At 43.0% G+C, this 20235-nt stretch overlaps 1 protein-coding gene and 1 pseudogene across 1 annotated transcript in view; both read left to right on the top strand.

Moving 5' to 3' along the window:
- Fry (FRY microtubule binding protein) overlaps positions 1-17936 on the top strand; it is a 233684-nt gene extending 215748 nt beyond the window's left edge. The window contains exons 59-62 of the mRNA XM_029477821.1: positions 1631-1714; positions 11428-11538; positions 15868-16070; positions 16343-17936. Coding sequence (XP_029333681.1) covers positions 1631-1714; positions 11428-11538; positions 15868-16070; positions 16343-16601 — 657 coding nt within the window. The 3' untranslated portion in view covers positions 16602-17936. The remainder of the gene's footprint in view (positions 1-1630; positions 1715-11427; positions 11539-15867; positions 16071-16342) is intronic.
- Positions 8548-8643, top strand: LOC115031240 (annotated as a pseudogene).
- Positions 17937-20235: the final 2299 nt, after the last annotated feature.

Raw genomic sequence — 20235 nt, forward strand, 5'->3', positions numbered from 1 at the left:
CAATGAAATTCTCCAAACACTGTAAGAAAGAAGATGGATTTTGAAGTCAGATGGACTTCAGTTCAAATCAAAGCTCAGTTACCATCTCTCTCTCTCTTTTTTTAAGATTTATTTATCATTATAAATAAGTACACTGTAGCCGTACTGTCTTCAGTACGCCGTCTTCAGACACACCAGAAGGGGGCATCAGATCTCATTATGGGTGGTTGTGAACTACCATATGGTTGCTGGAATTTGAACTCAGGACCTTTGGAAGAGCAGTCAGTGCTCTTACCCATTGAGCCATCTCACCAGCCCCAGTTACCATCTCTTATTGGTCATCTGATTATAATATCTCACTGGAAATTTACTGTGAAGTTATGACAGTCATAGAAACCGTCATGTCATGAGTCCATTCTGTATGGCTGACAGCTTACTGAGTTGCAGGTTGTCCCTGTTGCTGCTGCTGTTGTTCTGTTCACCTGTTTTGTTTTTGAGACAGGGTTTCTCTGTGTAGCCCTGGCTGTCCTTGAACTCACTTTGTAAACCAGGCTAGCCTCGAACTTGAGATCTGCCTGCCTCTGCCGGGATGCTGTTATTATTCTAACCTCCCATGAACTTTCTGAGGGCAAACATTCTGAGACTGCACCATAGCTCCCATGTCTCTTATTTCTGTGGCTCGTCACCTACTTATCTTCCCCAGCTTCTGAGCTGTCAGCTGGTCAGAGCAATCCTCTCTCTCTGGCTGGTGAAGCAAATTAACCTGCTGGTGTGAGGTGGGAATTTCAGGACTCACTGTGTTGTGCCTGAAGAGACCATTTCACACCTGTGTTAGTACTACTCACATGCTTATGTAGACCCACCCCCACCACCATAATGGCTGAGCTGTGACTATAATGGTCTTTCTTCCAGGGGCAGAAGCCTGCCCTGTGGCAGCCTCTGATCACAGTGGAGAAGTGGGTATGCAGCAAGGCCAGAATATTCTCGCCTGTGAGAATTATTGGTCCTGTCTCCTAATCTCAGATGTATGAAATTATTCTAACCATATAAGTATTTTCATTCATACCTAAATCAGGAATGATCTGGTTAAAAAAAAAAAAAAAAAAAAAAAAAAAAAAAAAAAAAAAACTCAAGACTAGGCTGGTCTTAAATTCAAAGAGATTGGCCTGCCTCTGCCTCCCAAGTGCCAGGATTAAAGACATGTGCCATCACATCTGGTCATGATATTTTATTTTAAATGACAGGAGAGATGGCTTAGCAGTTTAGAGCACTGGCTGCTCTTGTAGAGGACCCAGGTTTGGTTCCTAGCACCCACATGATGGCTCACAAGCATCTGTAACTCTGAACCCAGGAAATATTCAATATGTTATGTAATGTGTGTGTGTGTGTGTATGTATATATATACATATATATGTGTGTGTGTGTGTATGTATATATGTAAATCTTAAAAGAAACTGTGAACCTCCGGCCGGTATTTTAATTTCAGCAAATCTTTACCCTTTCAAGATTCCTTTCCTAAGTCATTCCAGCAAACTTGTATTTACTCTTGTTAGAAGCATGATCAAGTCTTCCCAACAAACCCCACGATTTAAATGTCCTCAGGACATCTGTGGATCTACCTATGTCCCGTCTCTCTTTTTCTTGACAACAGTGGCTTGCCAACTGTAAGGCAACGTTTGCAGGCGGCTCGAGAGATGGAGTGATTACCTGCCAACCCGGGGACTCGGAAGAAAAGGTAACAAATGCCGTATGTCTCTCCTGTGGTCTGGCTCTGTGGTGGTTTTGAGCCTCATAAGAAGCATGGAGCTTGAGAAGGGAAGAGGAGGAAGGAGTTGTCTCCCACATTCACATGATACCAAAGGGAAAGACAATGCATCCATACCATGAATGGTTGTGTGTGCATCTATAACTATGAATGGTTGTGTGTGCATCCATACCATGCATGGTTGTGTATTGATGGGACTGAGGGATTTTTGTTTTCTCCTCTCTGGAAAAAGAGGAACATAAGACTAACCTTTTTGCCAGATGCTGTTAAATTGTGCTAATCATTTCCTAATGAGCCTTTCTTAATCCAGAATATGAAGCCACATTCCACCATTCCTTGCTGGACTGCTTAGTTCCCTCAATGAAATGGTTCATTGAAGTAAAGGAAAGTTGTCTATTGACTTGTCCCCAAACACTGCTAAAAAGATTTTCCCACTTAGAATAGCCCTAAGTGCATACCATATACCAGCAGCTGATTACATACATATATGTTATATGATGCAGGAAACTGGGAAGAAGACTGAGATTAAACTATTCATACTGCAATTAGGTTTTAAGAGCCCCTATTTGGGTTTTATGGTTCCACCAGAGGCTCTGCCCTCCTCTTGTTGTCAGGGAGACAGATGGCAATCCAGACATCAAGGAGGCATAGCCTGTGGTAAGGAAAGCAAGCTGTTAGCACACACAGCAGAACAAAGGCATCAGACAGCAGGTAGCCCTGGGAAGGAAGGCTTCCTGGTTGGGGTGTGAGACAGAAGAGATCTCAGATGTGAACTAGAGGTAGGTAGCTGTAGGAAAGGGTAAGGATGAGAGGCTTTGTAAAGGTCCTGAGGCAGAAGGGATTGTGATGGTCTAAGAACTGAAGAGAAGCCATGGGACTGACAAGCACAGAGAGACAAGGCCTAAGAAGTTCCAACAAGCATCACAGAAGCCTGGCTGTGAGGGCTGGGCCCTGCACAGCAACGGTAAACCCTAACCCTAACCCTGATCTGATCCACAATGCGAGCAGCAGGGAAGTGAGCAGACACATACCACACAGACAAACTGAAGGGGCGAGGGAGCCCACGAGGGAAGCTAGGAGACCACAACCCAGTCCACATGCAGCAGGTGTCACGATGGAATCACATCACCACTGAGAAGGCTTCTCAGATCACACACACGCCCACGTAAGAAGCAGCCTGTATCAGTGTATAAAGAGCTCAGTAAGATTTGGGGTGACAATTTTCCACCTAACACCAGTAGTCCGATACCAATTTGGTCACTATCACCAAACAACTTTAGAGTGCTGAGGGCCAATTGCCACCACCCTGTTCCCCACCTCCCCCACCCCTCTATTAGCCCCGAGATAAGTGACTAAGGATGCCAAAAAGGTATCTGTAAGGCTGAGAAATCTTAGATTATTAGAGGTAGTTTCTGCTCTTTTTGAGAACACATTTCTATTTCAGTCTGTAGTTTCCTGAGACTTTTATTTTGTTTTGTTTTTAAGACACAGCTTCTCTGTGTAGCCCTGGCTATCCTGGAACCCACTCTGTAGACCAAGCTGGCCTCAAACTCACAGAGATCTGCCTGCCTCTGCCTCCAAAGTGCTGGGACTAAAGGCATGCGCCACCACGCCCTGCACATTTCAAGACAGTTAATATAACTCCTTCAGAAACAATGCTTACTCAAAAGTGGGGTTCAGAAACACTCTAGGGTTTCCATCAGTCCCGATGTGTGCACCTGTGATGTCCTGATTCGGATGATCTGAATATATCACACACACGCACACCCCCATTTTTTTTTTGGACAGGTAGGATTCCCTATGTAGCCCTGACTGTCCTAAAACTTGCTATGTTGACCAGTTGGCCTCAAACTCATGGAAATCTGCCTGCCTCTGCATCCTGTGTATTGGGAGTAAAGTCATGTGCCACCGTTTGGATACTTTAAAAGAATACAGTATTACTAGGTTTCACATTTTATGGCCACCTAAGAGGACCTGCTCCTGGCTCCAGCTTGTTTATCCTTTTACTCCATCGTGCTGGCCAAAGTCAGGTCAGAAAATAGTCACCAGGTTAGACCTTACAATTAACACAAGCCTAGCCCAGTTTATAGTACAGCTTGTACTCAGTGTATAAAAATAGTTATCTAAGCATTGACTCTGTTATCAGATCCTGTTAACACCCAATAGTAACAATTCAGTTGGGAGAATACATTAGTACATTACAGACCTATATCAGGAATATAGGTTGAAACCAAACCTCCGATCTGTTTGTTGAGTGCTAGCCCTACAAATAAGTGGGAACTAAAGCTAGATCATCCTACTTTCAAATATACTCACTTCGCTATTTTACTTCTCCGAGCTCTCCATAGGTCTTCATTTCTACTTCTTGGTTTCCATTCACCTTTTGTACTCCTATTCCCCACAGCACTTCCAGCTCTCTCTTCACACACACGCACATGCGCACACAAACACGTAGAAACATCATAGTTTACACACACACACACACAATCTAAGGATGCTCTAATGTTGCAAGTGATGTCTCGTTAGGGGACAGCCACTGTGCACCTGACCTCCCTTAGCTGAACCATGGTCCTGTGGCTTCTGGTACTTGTTACCGTACTTGTTGCTCCTGATCTCTTGTAAATTTCACTCAGTTTGATGTGGCAGCTCTAGGTATACAGTAAAGGATTGAGAATAAAAATGGGAGGGGGTAATACTTTCAGGTACTGTGTGCATGTGACCTCATTTGCCCCTTTACGACTGCCCCAGTTTGCTCCTCTTGCTATGATGAACACCATGACTGAAAACAACTTGGGAGGAGAGGGTTTATCTTACCTTACATCATGTAGCCTCATCACTGAGGGACTACAAGGCAGGAACTGAAGGCAGGCAAGAACCTGGAGGAAGGAGCCAGTGCAGAGAACATGGCAGAATGCTGCTTACTGGTTTGCTCCCCATGGCTTGCACAGCCTGCCTTCTTATAGAACACACAACCAGCCTAGGGATGGCACCACCCACAGTGGGCTGGGCCATCCCACGTCAGTCAAGAAAATAACCCACAGACTTGTCCACCAGTCTGTTGTAGGCATGTCCTCAACTCAGGATTCCCTCTGACAACCAGGTGACTCTGGTTGGTGTCAAGTTGAAAAACAACAACAACAACAACAACAACAAAACCTATCCAACAAATCTACATCCCTTTTCAATTAGGAATTTTTCTTTGTGCATTTGAGATGAGCTGAATCTGAGTAGCATTCACAGCTTGCCATATCCCATCTCTCCAAGTTGTCTCTAGCCTACTCTTAGAGGCAGAACACACACATTGGAGGGGGAAAAAGGTTGATTATGGAGTTAGAGAAAAATGGGGGGAAAGCAGCATCTAGTCTGATGCCTTTAACCTGCTAGTAAAGTCAACCAGATCTGCCTCAGCTGTGCCTTTAACCTGCTAGTAAAGACAACCAGGTCTACCTCAGCTGGCACTAGCATGCAGTTTCAGATATACTGTTGCTTTGAGGACACAGTGGTCACCAGGGAACTTGGGGGGCAACAATCAGTTATCTGGGGAAGATGCTTTTAATCTCATGTATGTAATCATTCTGGAATCTTAGGCCAGTTATTGACTTAGGCTTCTTCTAGGGTGAGATGCAGTATATGCTAAATAGCACGGAGAACAAGCAAACAGTTTGCTTTTGTCTCGCAAGATCATTTCTGTTCTCGTGCACATACCAGCCTACTTTATGGTGTTTGGGGGTCGTCCCCCACCCCCTGCCTTCACCAGTCAAGACAGAAAAACCTTTCACAATTTGCAATTTCTCAACAATTAAAAACAGATTCCCACTGGTCCCTCTGTTCTAGAGTATCTCCCCCTAGTGGTTGAAGCTCACGTAAACTTAGGTCAGGAGGCTAAGACTCTGGCCAGCTGTGGTCTCTCCTGGCAGTATTTTCAGCCTCCACCCTATAAAGTAGCAAACACTGCTTATCTCTCTGTCTCTGCAGAAGTGTCCCCATGGGAGCTGAAGAGGTCTTGCTTGTTAGAATCTATGTCAGTTGGCATACTCATGTGCAAACTGTATTTCTGACTCTAGGTGCAAGCATAAGAATTTACACTCAGCACATCTTGTCCTCAGTCATCATTCCAGCTGTTAGGATCTTCTTGCAAAAAACACTCTGTCTGCCATTTTTCTTGTCTCAATACAGCACAGGAATATGGGCTGCCACCCATGACCTTATACAAGCTGAACAAGTTAAATGTTGAGCCAGGCTGTTCTCCAGTCAGATTGAAACCCTCTAAACCTCAGCCTTCAGATACGGTCTACCTATCTGTCTTCCAAAAGCAAATCTTCTCTCCCAGCCTGGCTAAAGTTATGTCTGCTAGGATTTTAAAATAGTAAATACCTCAAGATGTATTGTCTGTATCACAGACTTTGAGGTGTTTTTTTGTTTGTTTGTTTGTTTACTTATGTATTTATTATATGTAAGTACACTGTAGCTGTCTTCAGACACACCAGAAGAGGGCATCAGATCTCATTACGGGTGGTTGTGAGCCACCATGTGGTTGCTGGGATTTGAACTTCGGACCTTCGGAAGAGCAGTCGGGTGCTCTTACCCACTGAGCCATCTCACCAGCCCCGACTTTGAGGTTTTTGACTTTGAAATATATTCATGAATAAGACTGAAAAAAAAAAACCAACAATTTTTTTTTTCTTTTGGACAAACCAAATGGCTGTCAACTGAAGATGTAGATTGTTGGCAGAGAGCTTGCTTATCATGTGTAAAACCTTGGGTTCAATCCCCAGCACTGCAAAAAATTAAAAAATAACAAAAATCAGGAAAAAGGGAAGGAAGGGAGGGAGGGATGAACGGTAGGCAGTACTTGTCACTGTATCAAGCCCAATTAGTATTAAGAGGTGAGTGACTAACACTCCTGCATGCTTAAATTTCATGCACTCATATGCTAAGACACAAAGAAAATCTTTTTATTATTATTTTTTGTTTTTTGTTTGTTTGTTTTTGTTTTTGTTTTTTTTTTTTGTAGCCCTGGCTGTTCTGGAACTCACTCTGTAGACCAGGTTGGCCTGGAACTCAGAAATCTGCCTGCCTCTGCTTCACAAGGGCTGAGATTAAAGGCATGCACCACCACTGCCCAAAACAAAGAAATTCATCAGTAGCCTAAGTTAATTTCTATATAGAATCTAAACTTTATCCCTGTCTTAGTCAGGGTTTCTATCCCTGCACAAACATCATGACCAAGAAGCAAGTTGAGGAGAAAAGGGTTTATTCAGCTTACACTTCCACACTGCTGTTCATCACCAAAGGAAGTCAGGACTGGAACTCAAGCAGGTCAGGAAGCAGGAGCTGATGCAGAGGCCATGAAGGGATGTTACTTACTGGCTTGCTTCTCCTGGCTTGCTCAGCTTGCTCTCTTATAGAACTGAGGACCACCAGTTCAGGGATGGCACTACCCACCATGGGCCCTCCCACCCTTGATCACTAATTGAGAAAATGCCTTACAGCTGGATCTCATGGAGGCATTTCCTCAAGGGAGGCTCCTTTCTCTGTGATAACTCCAGCCTGTGTCAAGTTGACACACAAAACCAGCCAGTACAATCCCATTTAGCTCACACGTGTGACTTTCAACCATTAGCTAAGATACAGTAAGCCAGGTATACCTGTGCATGCCTATAACTTCATCACTCAGGATCCAGAGGCAGGGGGACTAAAATCTCAAGTCCAAGGCTATCTTCAAACTTGCAGCAGTCCTCTGGCCTCAGCTTCCCAGAGTGATGGGCTCACAGTGCCACTGTGCCTGCTTCTGTTCTGCGATTTGAGAACTTCCTGCCTCAGTTGTTTAGGATTTCTTTTTTTTTTTAAGACTTATTTATTTATTTATATGAGTACACTGTAGCTGTCTTCAGACACACCAGAAGAGGGCATTGGATCCCCATTAAAGATGTTGTAAACCACCATGAGGTTGCTGGGAATTGAACTCAGGACCTCTGGAAGAGCAGTTGGTGCTCTTAACTGCTGAGCCATCTCTCCAGCCCACAACACAGGCGTTAAGGTATTTCTCTTTTAAAGCTTTTAGAGAGATTCATGACCAGAATCAACAACAACCAAAAATATCTCAGTAAATTTCAGACACTGCATACCTATCACAGCCATGTGGTATTTATGATAGGTGGGGGGAAGGAGACCAGGAATCAAAGGTGGGGGTCTAGGTGCACCTTCAGTAGCATCTGTAACCACTGGGGATGAGTTGACACTCACTAGTCACTGGACAGTGTCTTTAAATACACTACATTAACTGATAGCCCAAAAGTTTGGGGTTTGTTTTTGGTTTTTGGTTCTGTTGTTTAAAGAATTTTCTGTGCCAAGGACTACAAAGGGAGTAAGATAGGTCCTTAAATATTTTGAAAGTTCAGAGCCAAGATATAGGGACTCATAGTTGGTATTGATGAAGCTGGTGTCTAGGGCAGGGGCTAAGATGGTGTCTTACTCTAAACCCAGGTTGGCCCCAAATTCTCAGTCATCCTGTGTCTGCCTCCAGAGTGCTGGAACCACAGATGTGCTCCACAAAACCTGCTCTAAAATGATTTGAAAAAAAAATTGAACATTTCCTTTAGATTGTAGTACCCCCTTCCCATCTACCAAAAATTTCCACGAACTGATTCTATACTTACGGTGTCATTTGGTGACATTAGCGAAATGGTAGTTGTAGCTGAACATGATATCCTTGGTAAATTTTCAATATCTTAAGTTAATACCTAGTTCTGGATTGCTTTTAGGAATTATTTAGTAGATAAAAATAATTATAAATTTTATTTATTTATTTTTGGTTCATAAGTGTGATGATGATTCACACATTGTGGGACATGTCCCTCCCATAGACCTTGTTACAATATTAGCAATTACATATGAAAAAACTATCTTCATAAATAATCAAAAATAAAATGCATGGAAATATTTACCATGCGGTGTGCTTGTTTGGGAGTAGCATGCTCAAAGGTGTTTATTCCTCTGAGACAGCGCTATCTAGCAGTCTCCTACTGCACGCTCTCAGTCTGAGGACGGGAATATCAGTGATTGGGAGCGTGCTCTGATCTTGCTAAAGACCTGGGTTTAGTTCCCAGCATGAATGTTGGGTGACTCAGCTGCTTGTAACTCCAGCTCTTGTGGGACTCCAATGCCTCTGGTCCCCAAGGGTACTAACACTCATGTGCACATACCCACTTGCATGTCCAATATGAAAGGCAATCCAATTGGCGGGGGGGGGGGGGGCAGGGGGGCAGTTCTTTAGATTTCTCAGTTGCACTCACATTAATGCACTCAAATCTTCAACAACAACAACAAGGTTACTTCTAGTCTCCCAGACAGACTCAGGAAATCCCAAGGACTGAAAGCCGCGTTTGTTCAGAGCCGCATTGCCCACTAACGCTTGTTTTTACCCAGACCGCTGTGCATGCTGAATGGGTACAACACTGGCAAGCGCTGGCCAGGTCTGGGCCAGCCAAACTAACACTGCTGACTACAGCTCTGCTCCTGGAAGAGGGCTGTGCTCTCTGTTGCATGCCACACTGACCCTATACTTTCTTTCCTTTCCTTTGTCTCCTGCACCATGCTTGCTGCGTAGCAAATGGAATCTCTTGCAGTAAGTTAACTTTCTTTCATATTCTTTGTCCACTGAGGCACGGACCCATGACAAGCCTTATTTTTACTGTTAGCCATTGTATCTTTCAGCATGGTTTCCCTTTTTGGTTTAATTTTCTTTTCTTTGGTAGATTGAGACATGGCAGCTTATCTGTAGCCTTCTGAACTGTTTTCTCTCCCAAATAGAAACCTACCTTGCTATGAATGCTCATTGTCTCAATGGAAATTTTTAAACAACAAATACCACCATTTGGCATTTAGGAAAGTCAAGAGTTTTCATGGCGAGGTTTCACCCTAAATTTGGAAGAAAAACATTTTTTTAACACTTTTTAAAGTTAATTCGCAAGATAGTTACATTCCATACCAGATTTTAAAAGGTTCCCATTTACAGAGAGAGAGAGAGAGAGATTAACTTATCATAAGGAATTTTACATTTAAACCAAAGACCTAGCCAGATTCAACTTCTTCACTCTAAAGCTATTTGCCAGTATTTGGGGAATGGGGGAACAAAAAAGTCTAAACAGGATTGGTTTTCTCTTAGAAGGAGGGAAGAGTTGGGGGAAGGGGGAGGCTTCATTCAGCATAGTCTTATATATGTATATAGATATATAGATACAGTTAGCATCAATTTTAGTAACTTAAAAATCAGTATCGAGTCAAGCGGTGGTAGCACATGCATTTAATCCCAGCACTCTGGAGGCAGAGGCCCGTGGTTCTCTGTGAGTTCGAGGCCAGCCTGGTCTGCAGAGTGAATCCCAGGACAGCCAGAGATACACAGAGAAACCCTGTCTTCAAAAACAAAAGCCAAAACAAAAAATCAAAATCAAAGGACATCAGTGATAGCAACAGAATATACTCCATAAAACTGAAAATTCTGACACCAGATTTAGGGGAAACTGTTTTTGTTTGTTTGTTAAGATGTATTTATTTATTTTATGTATGTGAGTACACTGTTGCTGTACAGATGGTTGTGAGCCTTCATGTGGTTGCTGGGAATTGAATTTTTAGGACCTCTGCTCACCCCGGTCAACCCAGCAAGCCCTGCTTGCTTTGGCCCAAAGATTGGTTTATTATTATAGTAAGTACACTGTAGCTGTCTTCAGACACACCAGAAGAGGCATCAAATCTCATTATGGGTGGTTGTAAGCCACCATGTGGTTGCTGGGATTTGAACTCAGGACCTTCGGAAGTGCAGTCAGTGCTCTTACCCGCTGAGTCATCTCACCGGCCCAGGAAATCATTTTAATTTGCCTCTATGTTCAGCTCTGAGCTGAGCTCTCTATAGCCCCTGAGCACAGGTCCCATTTACCCTGGCTTCCCGTAACCTCTTCCAAACCTAACAGTGGAGTCTTGGCACATCTGATTTATAGCAGATGTTCCTCTCAATGGAGAATACTGAGCCCTGATCTCCAATGTGCCAAAGGCTCTCCCTGTTATGCCCCATCGGATCTGAGAGCTAGCCCACTGTTGATATAAGGCAGGCTGCATAGAATGCTGTGAACCTTGGTAGTGGAATGACTTGGGATTTCTTTCTCATCTATTTCAGACTGTGTGGCTTGTACTTCTGCAGACCTCAGGAGTGGCTGCCCCCTCAATGCATTCCAGACTTACACAGTCATTTCCCAAGTAACACCTAGAGCTAGTTTAGTATTTTGCCCATTGGCTCTTCCTTTAATGAAAAGGATTCTTGGCTGTTTAAAAGCAGCTTGTAGCTTATAAAAAGAAAATCAACACAAACACTCAGGGATAATTTATAGGTATATACATATATATATATATACTGCATATACAACTGAAATGTGGTTCCCCCCCATTCCTTTTTATAACCCATCCTAATTAGTCATTCAGTATCATATAAAAAAACAACATTCTGTATTGTACTGTGACCATCTCGCTGATACTACTGAGTGGGTTTGGGTTCGTTTTATTTGGAATGGAAACAAAGAAGCAATCTGCCGGTTCACTCCTCACAGCTTTGCAGGTTGAGCTTTAACAGCTGTTTCTCCTTCCCGTGTGCCCTCCCCACCCCCACCCCCACCCCCACCCCCACCCCGTAGCAACTGGAGCTGTGTCAGAGGCTGTACAAACTGCATTTCCAGCTGCTCCTGCTCTATCAATCCTATTGCAAGCTCATCGGCCAGGTGCATGAAGTGAGCTCCGTGCCTGAGGTGAGTCCCCGAACCACTTAGTGGTTTCCTTATTGGTTTGGTTTTGTTTTTTCTGTCCTCCACCCTACTCATAATGGTACAAATCAGGTCCCTCTTTGTTTGGTGTTGCTGGAAATATTAAAAAAAAAAAAAAAATCCCGCATGTTCCCGTGCTTGCGCCTCTGCCCCAGCGATCTGGCCAGACATGCACTGGCAGGCAATGGCCGACCTGTTTTTACCTTGTAGAGGCTCTGACTCAGAACTCCACAGTCTCTCCACCCAACTCGCCAAGTTCCCACCCATGGGCAGGTTGCTACCATGCCAATCCCAGGCTTCAGATCCCCCACGACCTTTGTGGTACACATCTGGAAGACCCACACTTTGCCGCAGTACCTTTTGCTCTTGAACCCAGATGAGCCACCATGTGAAGGAAAACACCACACGAACTTAGTTCAGAAACAATGGTAACTTAATCTCTGGGAGCAATAACTAAAACCTAATCCTATAAGCCTTATTAAAATCTGATTCCTCCAGTGGCGAATCCTTGTAGATTCGCCATGATACTGGGAAACTCCAGCAGCTACATCTTACCCCTCTGCTGTCCCCATTGCAAAAAGGACCTAACTCTCTCCTGCTTCCTCTCTTCCTCCATCCAACCCAGAAGTCCCGCCTACTCCCTCAGTGATTGGCTCCTTTATTCATTAGGGGATTAGTTCACAAAAAGCCACCTGAGTACATGACTCATTCCTCATTCCAGACAGCCTCTCCTGGGAAAGCAAACAGCAGAGAGCCACCCACAACACGTCCCCCTTTCTGTTCTAATAAAAAGCAAAACCTTTCTCTCAATATAGAGCACAACTATTACCATTTTGTAATTTGTAAGGCATAAGATAGACCTAACACTCAGTCCATCAACTTTGTCATTAAGATGGAGCATTATCATCTATCCTAAATTAAAAGACTTATCATTCTACACCTGACTCATTTCCTGGCTTTAGATCATATGCCATCTGAAAACCATCTTCTCAAATCTGTTCTCTCAATATAAATAGCCTGGGTTGGCTATGAGACTATAAGTGGTTTTTAAACCCCATCAGAAATCTGAGAATGACCAACATTAACTGAAAATATATAGGAAGCCTAACACAGCTTCCAGAACTGAGACAAACTGTAGAGACAGCTGCCTACCTATACAATCCCAGGAAGTCAGGAAGATGGAGTATGTCTTCAGCCTTCTGGCCCAGGATCATCTGACAGACCCAGAGAAACAGGATATTAAGGACTAGCCTACTCTGTCTCAGAATCAAGCTGTCCTAAACTGTAATTTCGTCCTTTCTTTGGACAGTATTTTGTCTGTAGATGAAAAGAGGCAATTCTTGCATAATTGCTGTCTCACCACAACTGGAGTAATTCACAGATGCTCGGTTTCTTCTTTGAATCCAAGACAGGGAAAGCTGTCAGGAGCAGACTAGTCTCAACAGCAAGTGAATAAATAACACTAAATGTCACATTCTGTGGATTTCTGACGTTTTTGAAAACCAACTATCAATATAAAGTAATCTGGACTGTTCTCCGTTAACTACTGTCAACTATTTCTAATTACAGTCTCTGAAAACACCCTAACAATAAACTCAGAGCCATGAATTTGCTTTTTGGACCTTAACTCACAGGCTTCTATATATTTTGTACCAATGAAAACCTTGATTTTGCATCAAAATAAATTCTATACCAAAATAAGAAAGTATGATTTCAGCTTAGTAACAATTAAAAAGATTTCTACCAAATGAGATTATGGCTATGCAATCAATTTTAGCTATTCCTTCCTATTCCAATTATGACCATTTCTACATTCCCTAGAAAGACAATCTATAATAACCACCTCTAGCCCCAAAGCCCAGGGAACTGGGGTGACAACTCTTCATAACTTCTTCAAGCTGAATATGGGCATTGAGATATTTTGAATTGGTGGGGAGGGTTAGGGAAAATAGGGGACTTGTTTGCCTTAAGAAGGCCACAACAATGATGGATTTAGTCTCTGATGCCTGTGTCCTGACTGGATCTGGCTGAAAGTCCAAGACATCAGGAGTTCAAGCAGGTCAGTTCAGCATGTCTGATGATGAGACTCACCAAGGCTATATATTCTATAATATACAAATCTCAAAGCAAAATTTTAGTATCATCAAGATAACCTTTTTGTTTGATTCTCTGGAATCTACTTCAGGGGATCTCCCTCTATCAAATCTGATCCATATAACTCTGGAATGTGTAAACACCTTAATCACCTTTTCCAAAAACACAAAGACAAAATGTTTTTCCCAAATCAGCATATCCTTGAGCCCATAACCAGACAAACCTTTATTTTTACCTCTCTCCCAGAGGAATAATATAACCATGAAACTCAACATCACACCCATTTTGAAAATCAAAACAATCTAAAACAGATGAAGTAAACTAAGATACTGTATGTGCCTATACTAGGCCTTTCCTATCTTGCCAAGCACAAAAAGACACTCAAGATTCCTGTGGAGCCCATGTTAGCAGAATATGAACTTCCTATGGCTGGTTAAATTATATCATCTTTCCGTTTGGCCCTCTGCCCAGAGCCACAGACATATTTTATTAATACCTGTATAATCTCTGTTGAACTCTCTACCTGGAGCCACAGACATAGATAGTTAATACCTGTTCAAAGCAGGCATCACTGCACTCTCTACCCTGGAGTCAGTGACTAATATTCCCTATCCTAATTAAAATTAAAACAATCCAAAACAAATGAAGTAAACTAAAATACTGTATGTGCCTATACTTAGGCCTTTCCTATGTTGCCAAGAGGATATAAAATCCAATATTCCCATGGAGCCCATGTTAAACAGAATGTGAGTATCCTGCAAGACAAGTAAAGCAGTTTTATATCATCGTATGGTTCGGCTCTCTGCCTAGAGTAGTTGACTTGTTCAGCTCTCTGCCTGGGGCCACAGACATTTATTCTATTAATACCTGTTCACTGCCCTCTCTACTTGAAGTCAGTGACGAATTTTTCTCTATCCTAATTCTGAACCACAGGCGAAATTCTCCACGTGATTCAGACAAAATCCATATATAAATCTATCCTAAAAGCAAATAATTCCAACTTTATAAGCTCACAGTTCAATCAGTCTCTGCCCCACGAAGTAGGCAACTTCCATTCTACAGCTCTCTGACTGAGAGCAGCCAGTATTCCTCACAGCATGGAACCTCAGAATCTGCTATGTTTCAATTCCCCTCACTTGAGTCCATGTGACTCCTCTCAGAGCTACCCAGCTACTCACTTTAAAAAAGAAAGAAAGAGAGAGAGAGAGAGAGAGAGAGAGAGAGAGAGAGAGACTCTAACTCTCAGGCTAATAATCTTAAATTTCTAGTGGATTCTTACCCAACACGTTGGTTTGCCACCTATTGCAGCAAATATTTAAAAAGATTAAACCAGCACCTTCCCATGCTTGTGCCTCTGCCCCTGCAGTCTAACCGGCCATACACTGGCGGGCAATGGCCGACCTGTTTTCATCTCATGGAGATTCTGACTCAGAACTCCACAGTTTGGTTTTTTGGTTTTGGGTGCCCCCCACATACAATTATTATTTTGTTCAAGCACAAGTGAGAAAGAAATACATTTCTACTCTCGACTCTGAATGGTTTTCTAGAACAGGACCACAACTAAGATAGAGAGAGTGAGGTAGCCCCACATTTTGAGGGCAAACCCCCTTACCCCTGCAGTTACCCTGGATGTTACACATCACCCCGCTGGGTTTTGTCCTTGGCATGTAGCCTTTCACACTTGCTTATTGTGAGGTAAGAAAGAATGTCTTCAGGCTTTTGCTCCTGAATGTAAAATTAAAATCATTCGAGTGCACTGCTTCTAAACGGGCTCCAGTTTTCCTAGGACTGAAAGCAAAGGGATGGTAATGTGCACTGGGGAAGTGTGGAGAGTGTATACCTGACAGTGGTATGTATATGTATGTGTGTGTATATATATATATATATATATATATATATATATATATATACATATATATATAATTTAATTTATAACCCAAGCCTTTATATTTTTCACACTTGCCAATGGGGTTTTGTTGTTGTTTTGTCTGTTCTGAGGCAAGGTCTCACTGGTAGCCCAGGCTAACCTCACTGGGTAGCCTAGGCTGGCCTCAAACCCTATTGATCCTACTGCCTCACTCTTCACTCTTCCAAGTGCTGGGATTCCAGGCGTGTACCACCATACCCAGCACCCTCATTTATACAGGTACTGAATCTCTGATAACCAGACCCTCATGACCAAACTTCTGTATCCAACTATATTACATTTGTTTCAAATAGCTGCTGAACATGTCCAGAGAACTGAGTGATCTGAAGAGGAACCTGAAAGAGGCCACTGCAGCCATCGCCACAGACCCACTGTACATCGAGGGGGCGTGGTCAGAACCAACCTTCACCTCCACGGAGGCTGCCATCCAGTCCATGCTGGAGTGCCTGAAGAACAATGAACTTGGCAAAGCCCTGAGGCAGATCAAAGAGTGCAGGTGGCTCCACTGTTCCTCCCAGGGGCGCTTGTGGGAAACACAGACTTAATCCTGCCCATTTAGTGGTTAGGGACCACTGTTCTTCCATAAGATCCAAGTTCAGGTCCCAACACTCACATGGCAGCTTCCATCAATCTGTGATTCCCGTTCCAGGGAATCCAGTGCCCCCTGCTGGCCGCTATGAGCACTGCACACATTTTTTTTAGACTAACCAAGACTCATCCTCCCAGCTCCATGCCTCTAAATCTTTGCTGTTCTTTCTTCCCCCACAGAAGCCTGTGGCCCAACGACATCTTTGGAAGCAGTTCTGACGATGAGGTCCAGACACTCCTGAATATTTATTTCCGTCACCAGACTCTGGGACAGACGGGTACTTATGCCCTGGTGGGGTCTAACCACAGCCTGACTGAAATCTGCACCAAGCTCATGGAGCTGAACATGGAGATCCGAGACATGATCCGCAGGGCCCAGAACTACCGGGTCCTCACAGCCTTCCTCCCAGACTCCAGTGTGTCCGGCACTAGTCTCTGACAGGAGCCTCCCGTCCCCCATGGCTTCTAAGCTTGCAGTGCTGCCATGCTGGGGCGACCTCCTTCAGTGTCTTCTCAGCCTTCGCAAGGCTTGGACAGACCATTCCCCTCTTCTTACCTGTAGGACTTTTTCTAAAGAAGATGACTCAACTTCCAATGTGTAGCAATACTGTCCAAACCGAGGCAGCCTAGGACCTCCTGAGACAGACAGACTCTACCCATCCTGATGTGTGGCTACCCTTCACCAAGCAAATGCAGCCAACCCACTCCTGGAGACATGACTTCCGTTGCATTACCAAAGCTGACCACACTGAAAGACTTAGTCCTTTCTAGAGACAGTTTTAGATTAACAAAAGTGCAATGTTTTTCTTCACATGAAAAAAATTTATATTCTAAAGCTTGTACATTCATTCCCCTTTTTTCACCTATTTTGCTTCCTTTGAGTTTTCTTTTCTTTTCTTTCTTTCTTTCTTTCTTTCTCTCTTTCTCGCTCTCTCTTTCTTCCTTCCATCCTTCCTCCTTTTTTTTTTTTGTGGGATGTGTTTGTTTGGTTTAGTGAGTTGCAAAAAGGGGGCAGGCAGAATGAAGCTGGCCACTGAAACCCTGTGAGATGGTCAAAAGCTGACAGCCTGTGTGCTTGAAAAGGGAATTGTAAATGAGTTACAATTTAGTATACACTGTATCTAAACCGAGGCTGCTAGAAAGTACCTTTCTGAAGTTGCTAGGCTACTGTTTCTGAAAACCCCTGATCTCTCTGTGCCGGGAGAGATCCAGATGGATTCTTTTTAAGGATCATGGCTGCTTTTTACAAAAAGGTTGCTTTAATAAGCATTATTTATACTATAGAAGAATGAGTGTCCGTTTGCATACCTTTGCCATTTTGTAGGAAAGCAAATTCTCCACAAAAGTCCCAAGTCGTTTCCAATGTCTGCATGCATCCCTTAATAGCCATTTGGATAGCCGGAAGTAGAGTCATAAAGGGAAGATATGAGTTGCCACCTTAAGAATGATGTCATATTTTATTTGTAATATATGTGCAAAGGGTCTTTCTAAAAAGTTCCTTCCTCAAACCCAACACTGTCGAGTGTTAGATGTGGGCATGTGATCTGTTGCACATCCAAAGCATATTCAGAGTTGATCTATGTAACTTATTCACTGTGTAAATACATTTAAAGTTTTTGTGATGTGATCTCAGTTGATAATTCTGTTCAGAATTGCTTTTAGATTACAAAAAGAGAAAAAAAAGACATGTTGATCATGGATTCTATTTCTAGTGAAATTAAAATATTTGCCTTTGATATTTGTATTTTTATATGTGAGTGTCACTATGACAACCTTGGGCAGACTATGTGCTTGTATTCTGTGAATGACTCACACTGGAGTTGTGCAGTGTATGGCCCCTGGATCCAGAGAGAAGTATAATCTCCTAGGAATTAGGTGCCAAAAGAAGGACGTGATGTTCCTTTATAGATAAACTCATCACTTTACATGTGTGTACACCTGAGTGTGTGGATGTGTGCCATGTTCATGCTGTAGCCTGGGGAGGCAAGAAGAAAGCATTGCAGTTATAAGTGGCTGTGGACACCACATGGATGCTGGAAATCAAACCATGGTCCTCTGTGAGAGAGCCAGTGCTCTTTTTTTTTCCAATTTTTTATTAGGTATTTTCTTCATTTACATTTAAAATGCTATCCCAGAAGTCCCCTATACCCTCCCCGCACCCGAGCCAGTGCTCTTAACTGCTGAACCATCTCCCCAGACCCGATCCCTTTTGTTATTTTTTTAAAGACTTATTATATGTAAGTACACTGAGCTGACTTTAGACACTCAGACCACATTATGGATGGTTGTGAGCCACCATGTGGTTGCTGGGATTTGAACTCAGGACCTTCGGAAGAGCAGCCAGTACTCTTAATCGCTGAAACAGCTCTCCAGCCCAATTTTATGATTTTTAATTCTGTGTGCATGTCTGTGCATGGGAATGCACACTTGAGTACAAACCAAGAGTCTGCTCCTCCTGGAGCCGGACTTCAGACACTTGTGAACTGCTTGAGGCAGCCACTATGACTTTAACTCAGGGCCTCAACAAGAACCATATGGCCGGGCAGTGGTGGCGCACGCCTTTAATCCCAGCACTTGGGAGGCAGAGGCAGGCAGATTTCTGAGTTCAAGGCCAGCCTGGTCTACAAAGTGAGCTCGAGGACGGCCAGGGCTACACAAAGAAACCCTGTCTCAAAAAAAAAAAAAAAAAAAAAAAAGAACCATATGGGTTCTAACCCCTGAGGGATCTCTTCAAACCCAAGACTGTAGCTTTCAATCATGTCTTATTGATCAAAGAGAAAAATCAACCTGTCATTCCTGTAATTATTACACACAAACAGAAACATATAAATGAATTTTATGACCATGATGCTTCCTTGACCACGAAAATGCCCTTCTAAAACAGTAAGAAGTTTCTCTGTTTTTGGTTTTGTTTTTTTGTTTTTGGGGTTTTGTTGTTTTGGGTTTTTTTTTTTTGTTTGTTTTGTTTTTTGGCTTTTCAAGACAGGGTTTCTCACTCTTGACTGTCGAGTTCCATATTCTCACCTGAGAAAAGGTCCTAACATTTCCTACTTTACACAGCTGCTGTGATCCAAATGTGAGACGGCAGACTGAAATCTCAGCAGTTTTCAGGTGAAAACTAGGAGTCGTGAGTTCAAGGTCATCCTCAACTATATACTGACTTGGAAGCCAGCTGGAGCAATGCAAGGCCTTGTCTTTTTTTTTGAAATAGGGTTTCTCTGCGTAACTCTGGCTGTCCTGGAACTCACTCTGTAGACCAGGCTGGCCTCGAACTCAGAAATCCGCCTGCCTCTGCCTCCTGAGTGCTGGGTAAAAAGGCGTGTGCCAATACCACCTGGCTGGCCTTCACTTTAAATGGCTGTTGTACTAAGTTAAGTTGTTGTTGATTCAAAATATTTTGACAGTTAGGACAGAACATTTTAAACTGACCTCTGATTTCATGAGTCCTAAGTAGAACTTATAGTTATGGAATATCTTAAGATTAACAAAACCGGGCTGGTGAGATGACTCAGTGGGTAAGAGCATTGACTGCTCTTCCAAAGGTCCTGAGTTCAAATCCCAGCAACCACATGGTGGCCACAACCACCCGTAATGAGATCTGACACCCTATTCTGGCACCTCTGAAGACAGCTACAGTGTACCTGAGAGAGGGGAGTTGATCGGAGTGAGCAGAGGTTCTAAAAATTCAGTTCCCAACAACCACATGAAGACTCACAATCATCTGTACAGCTACAGTATACACACATACAGAAATAAATAAATCTTTAAAAAAAAAAAAAGATTAACAAAACCTCAGAACACACAGAAGAACATAACAGGGTATGTGGTCAGCTAGACTCTGCTCTGAGTTAAGCTATTTTACCTGCATCAATAACAATATGAAATGACTAGCACACATGGAAGAAAATGGCCACAGCTATGCTAGGGGAGCAGGCTGCAAGTCTCTTCTAGCTTCTTCAGACTTCTACACTTATGCCCACATGCACACACAGATATACATGTATATATATATATGATGAACACTAAAGCATTTTTAATACAAAGTTCAAATACACAAAGAATGAAACCAAGGG

This window comes from Mus caroli, chromosome 5 (genome assembly GCF_900094665.2).
Source record: "Mus caroli chromosome 5, CAROLI_EIJ_v1.1, whole genome shotgun sequence".
NCBI lineage: Eukaryota > Metazoa > Chordata > Mammalia > Rodentia > Muridae > Mus > Mus caroli.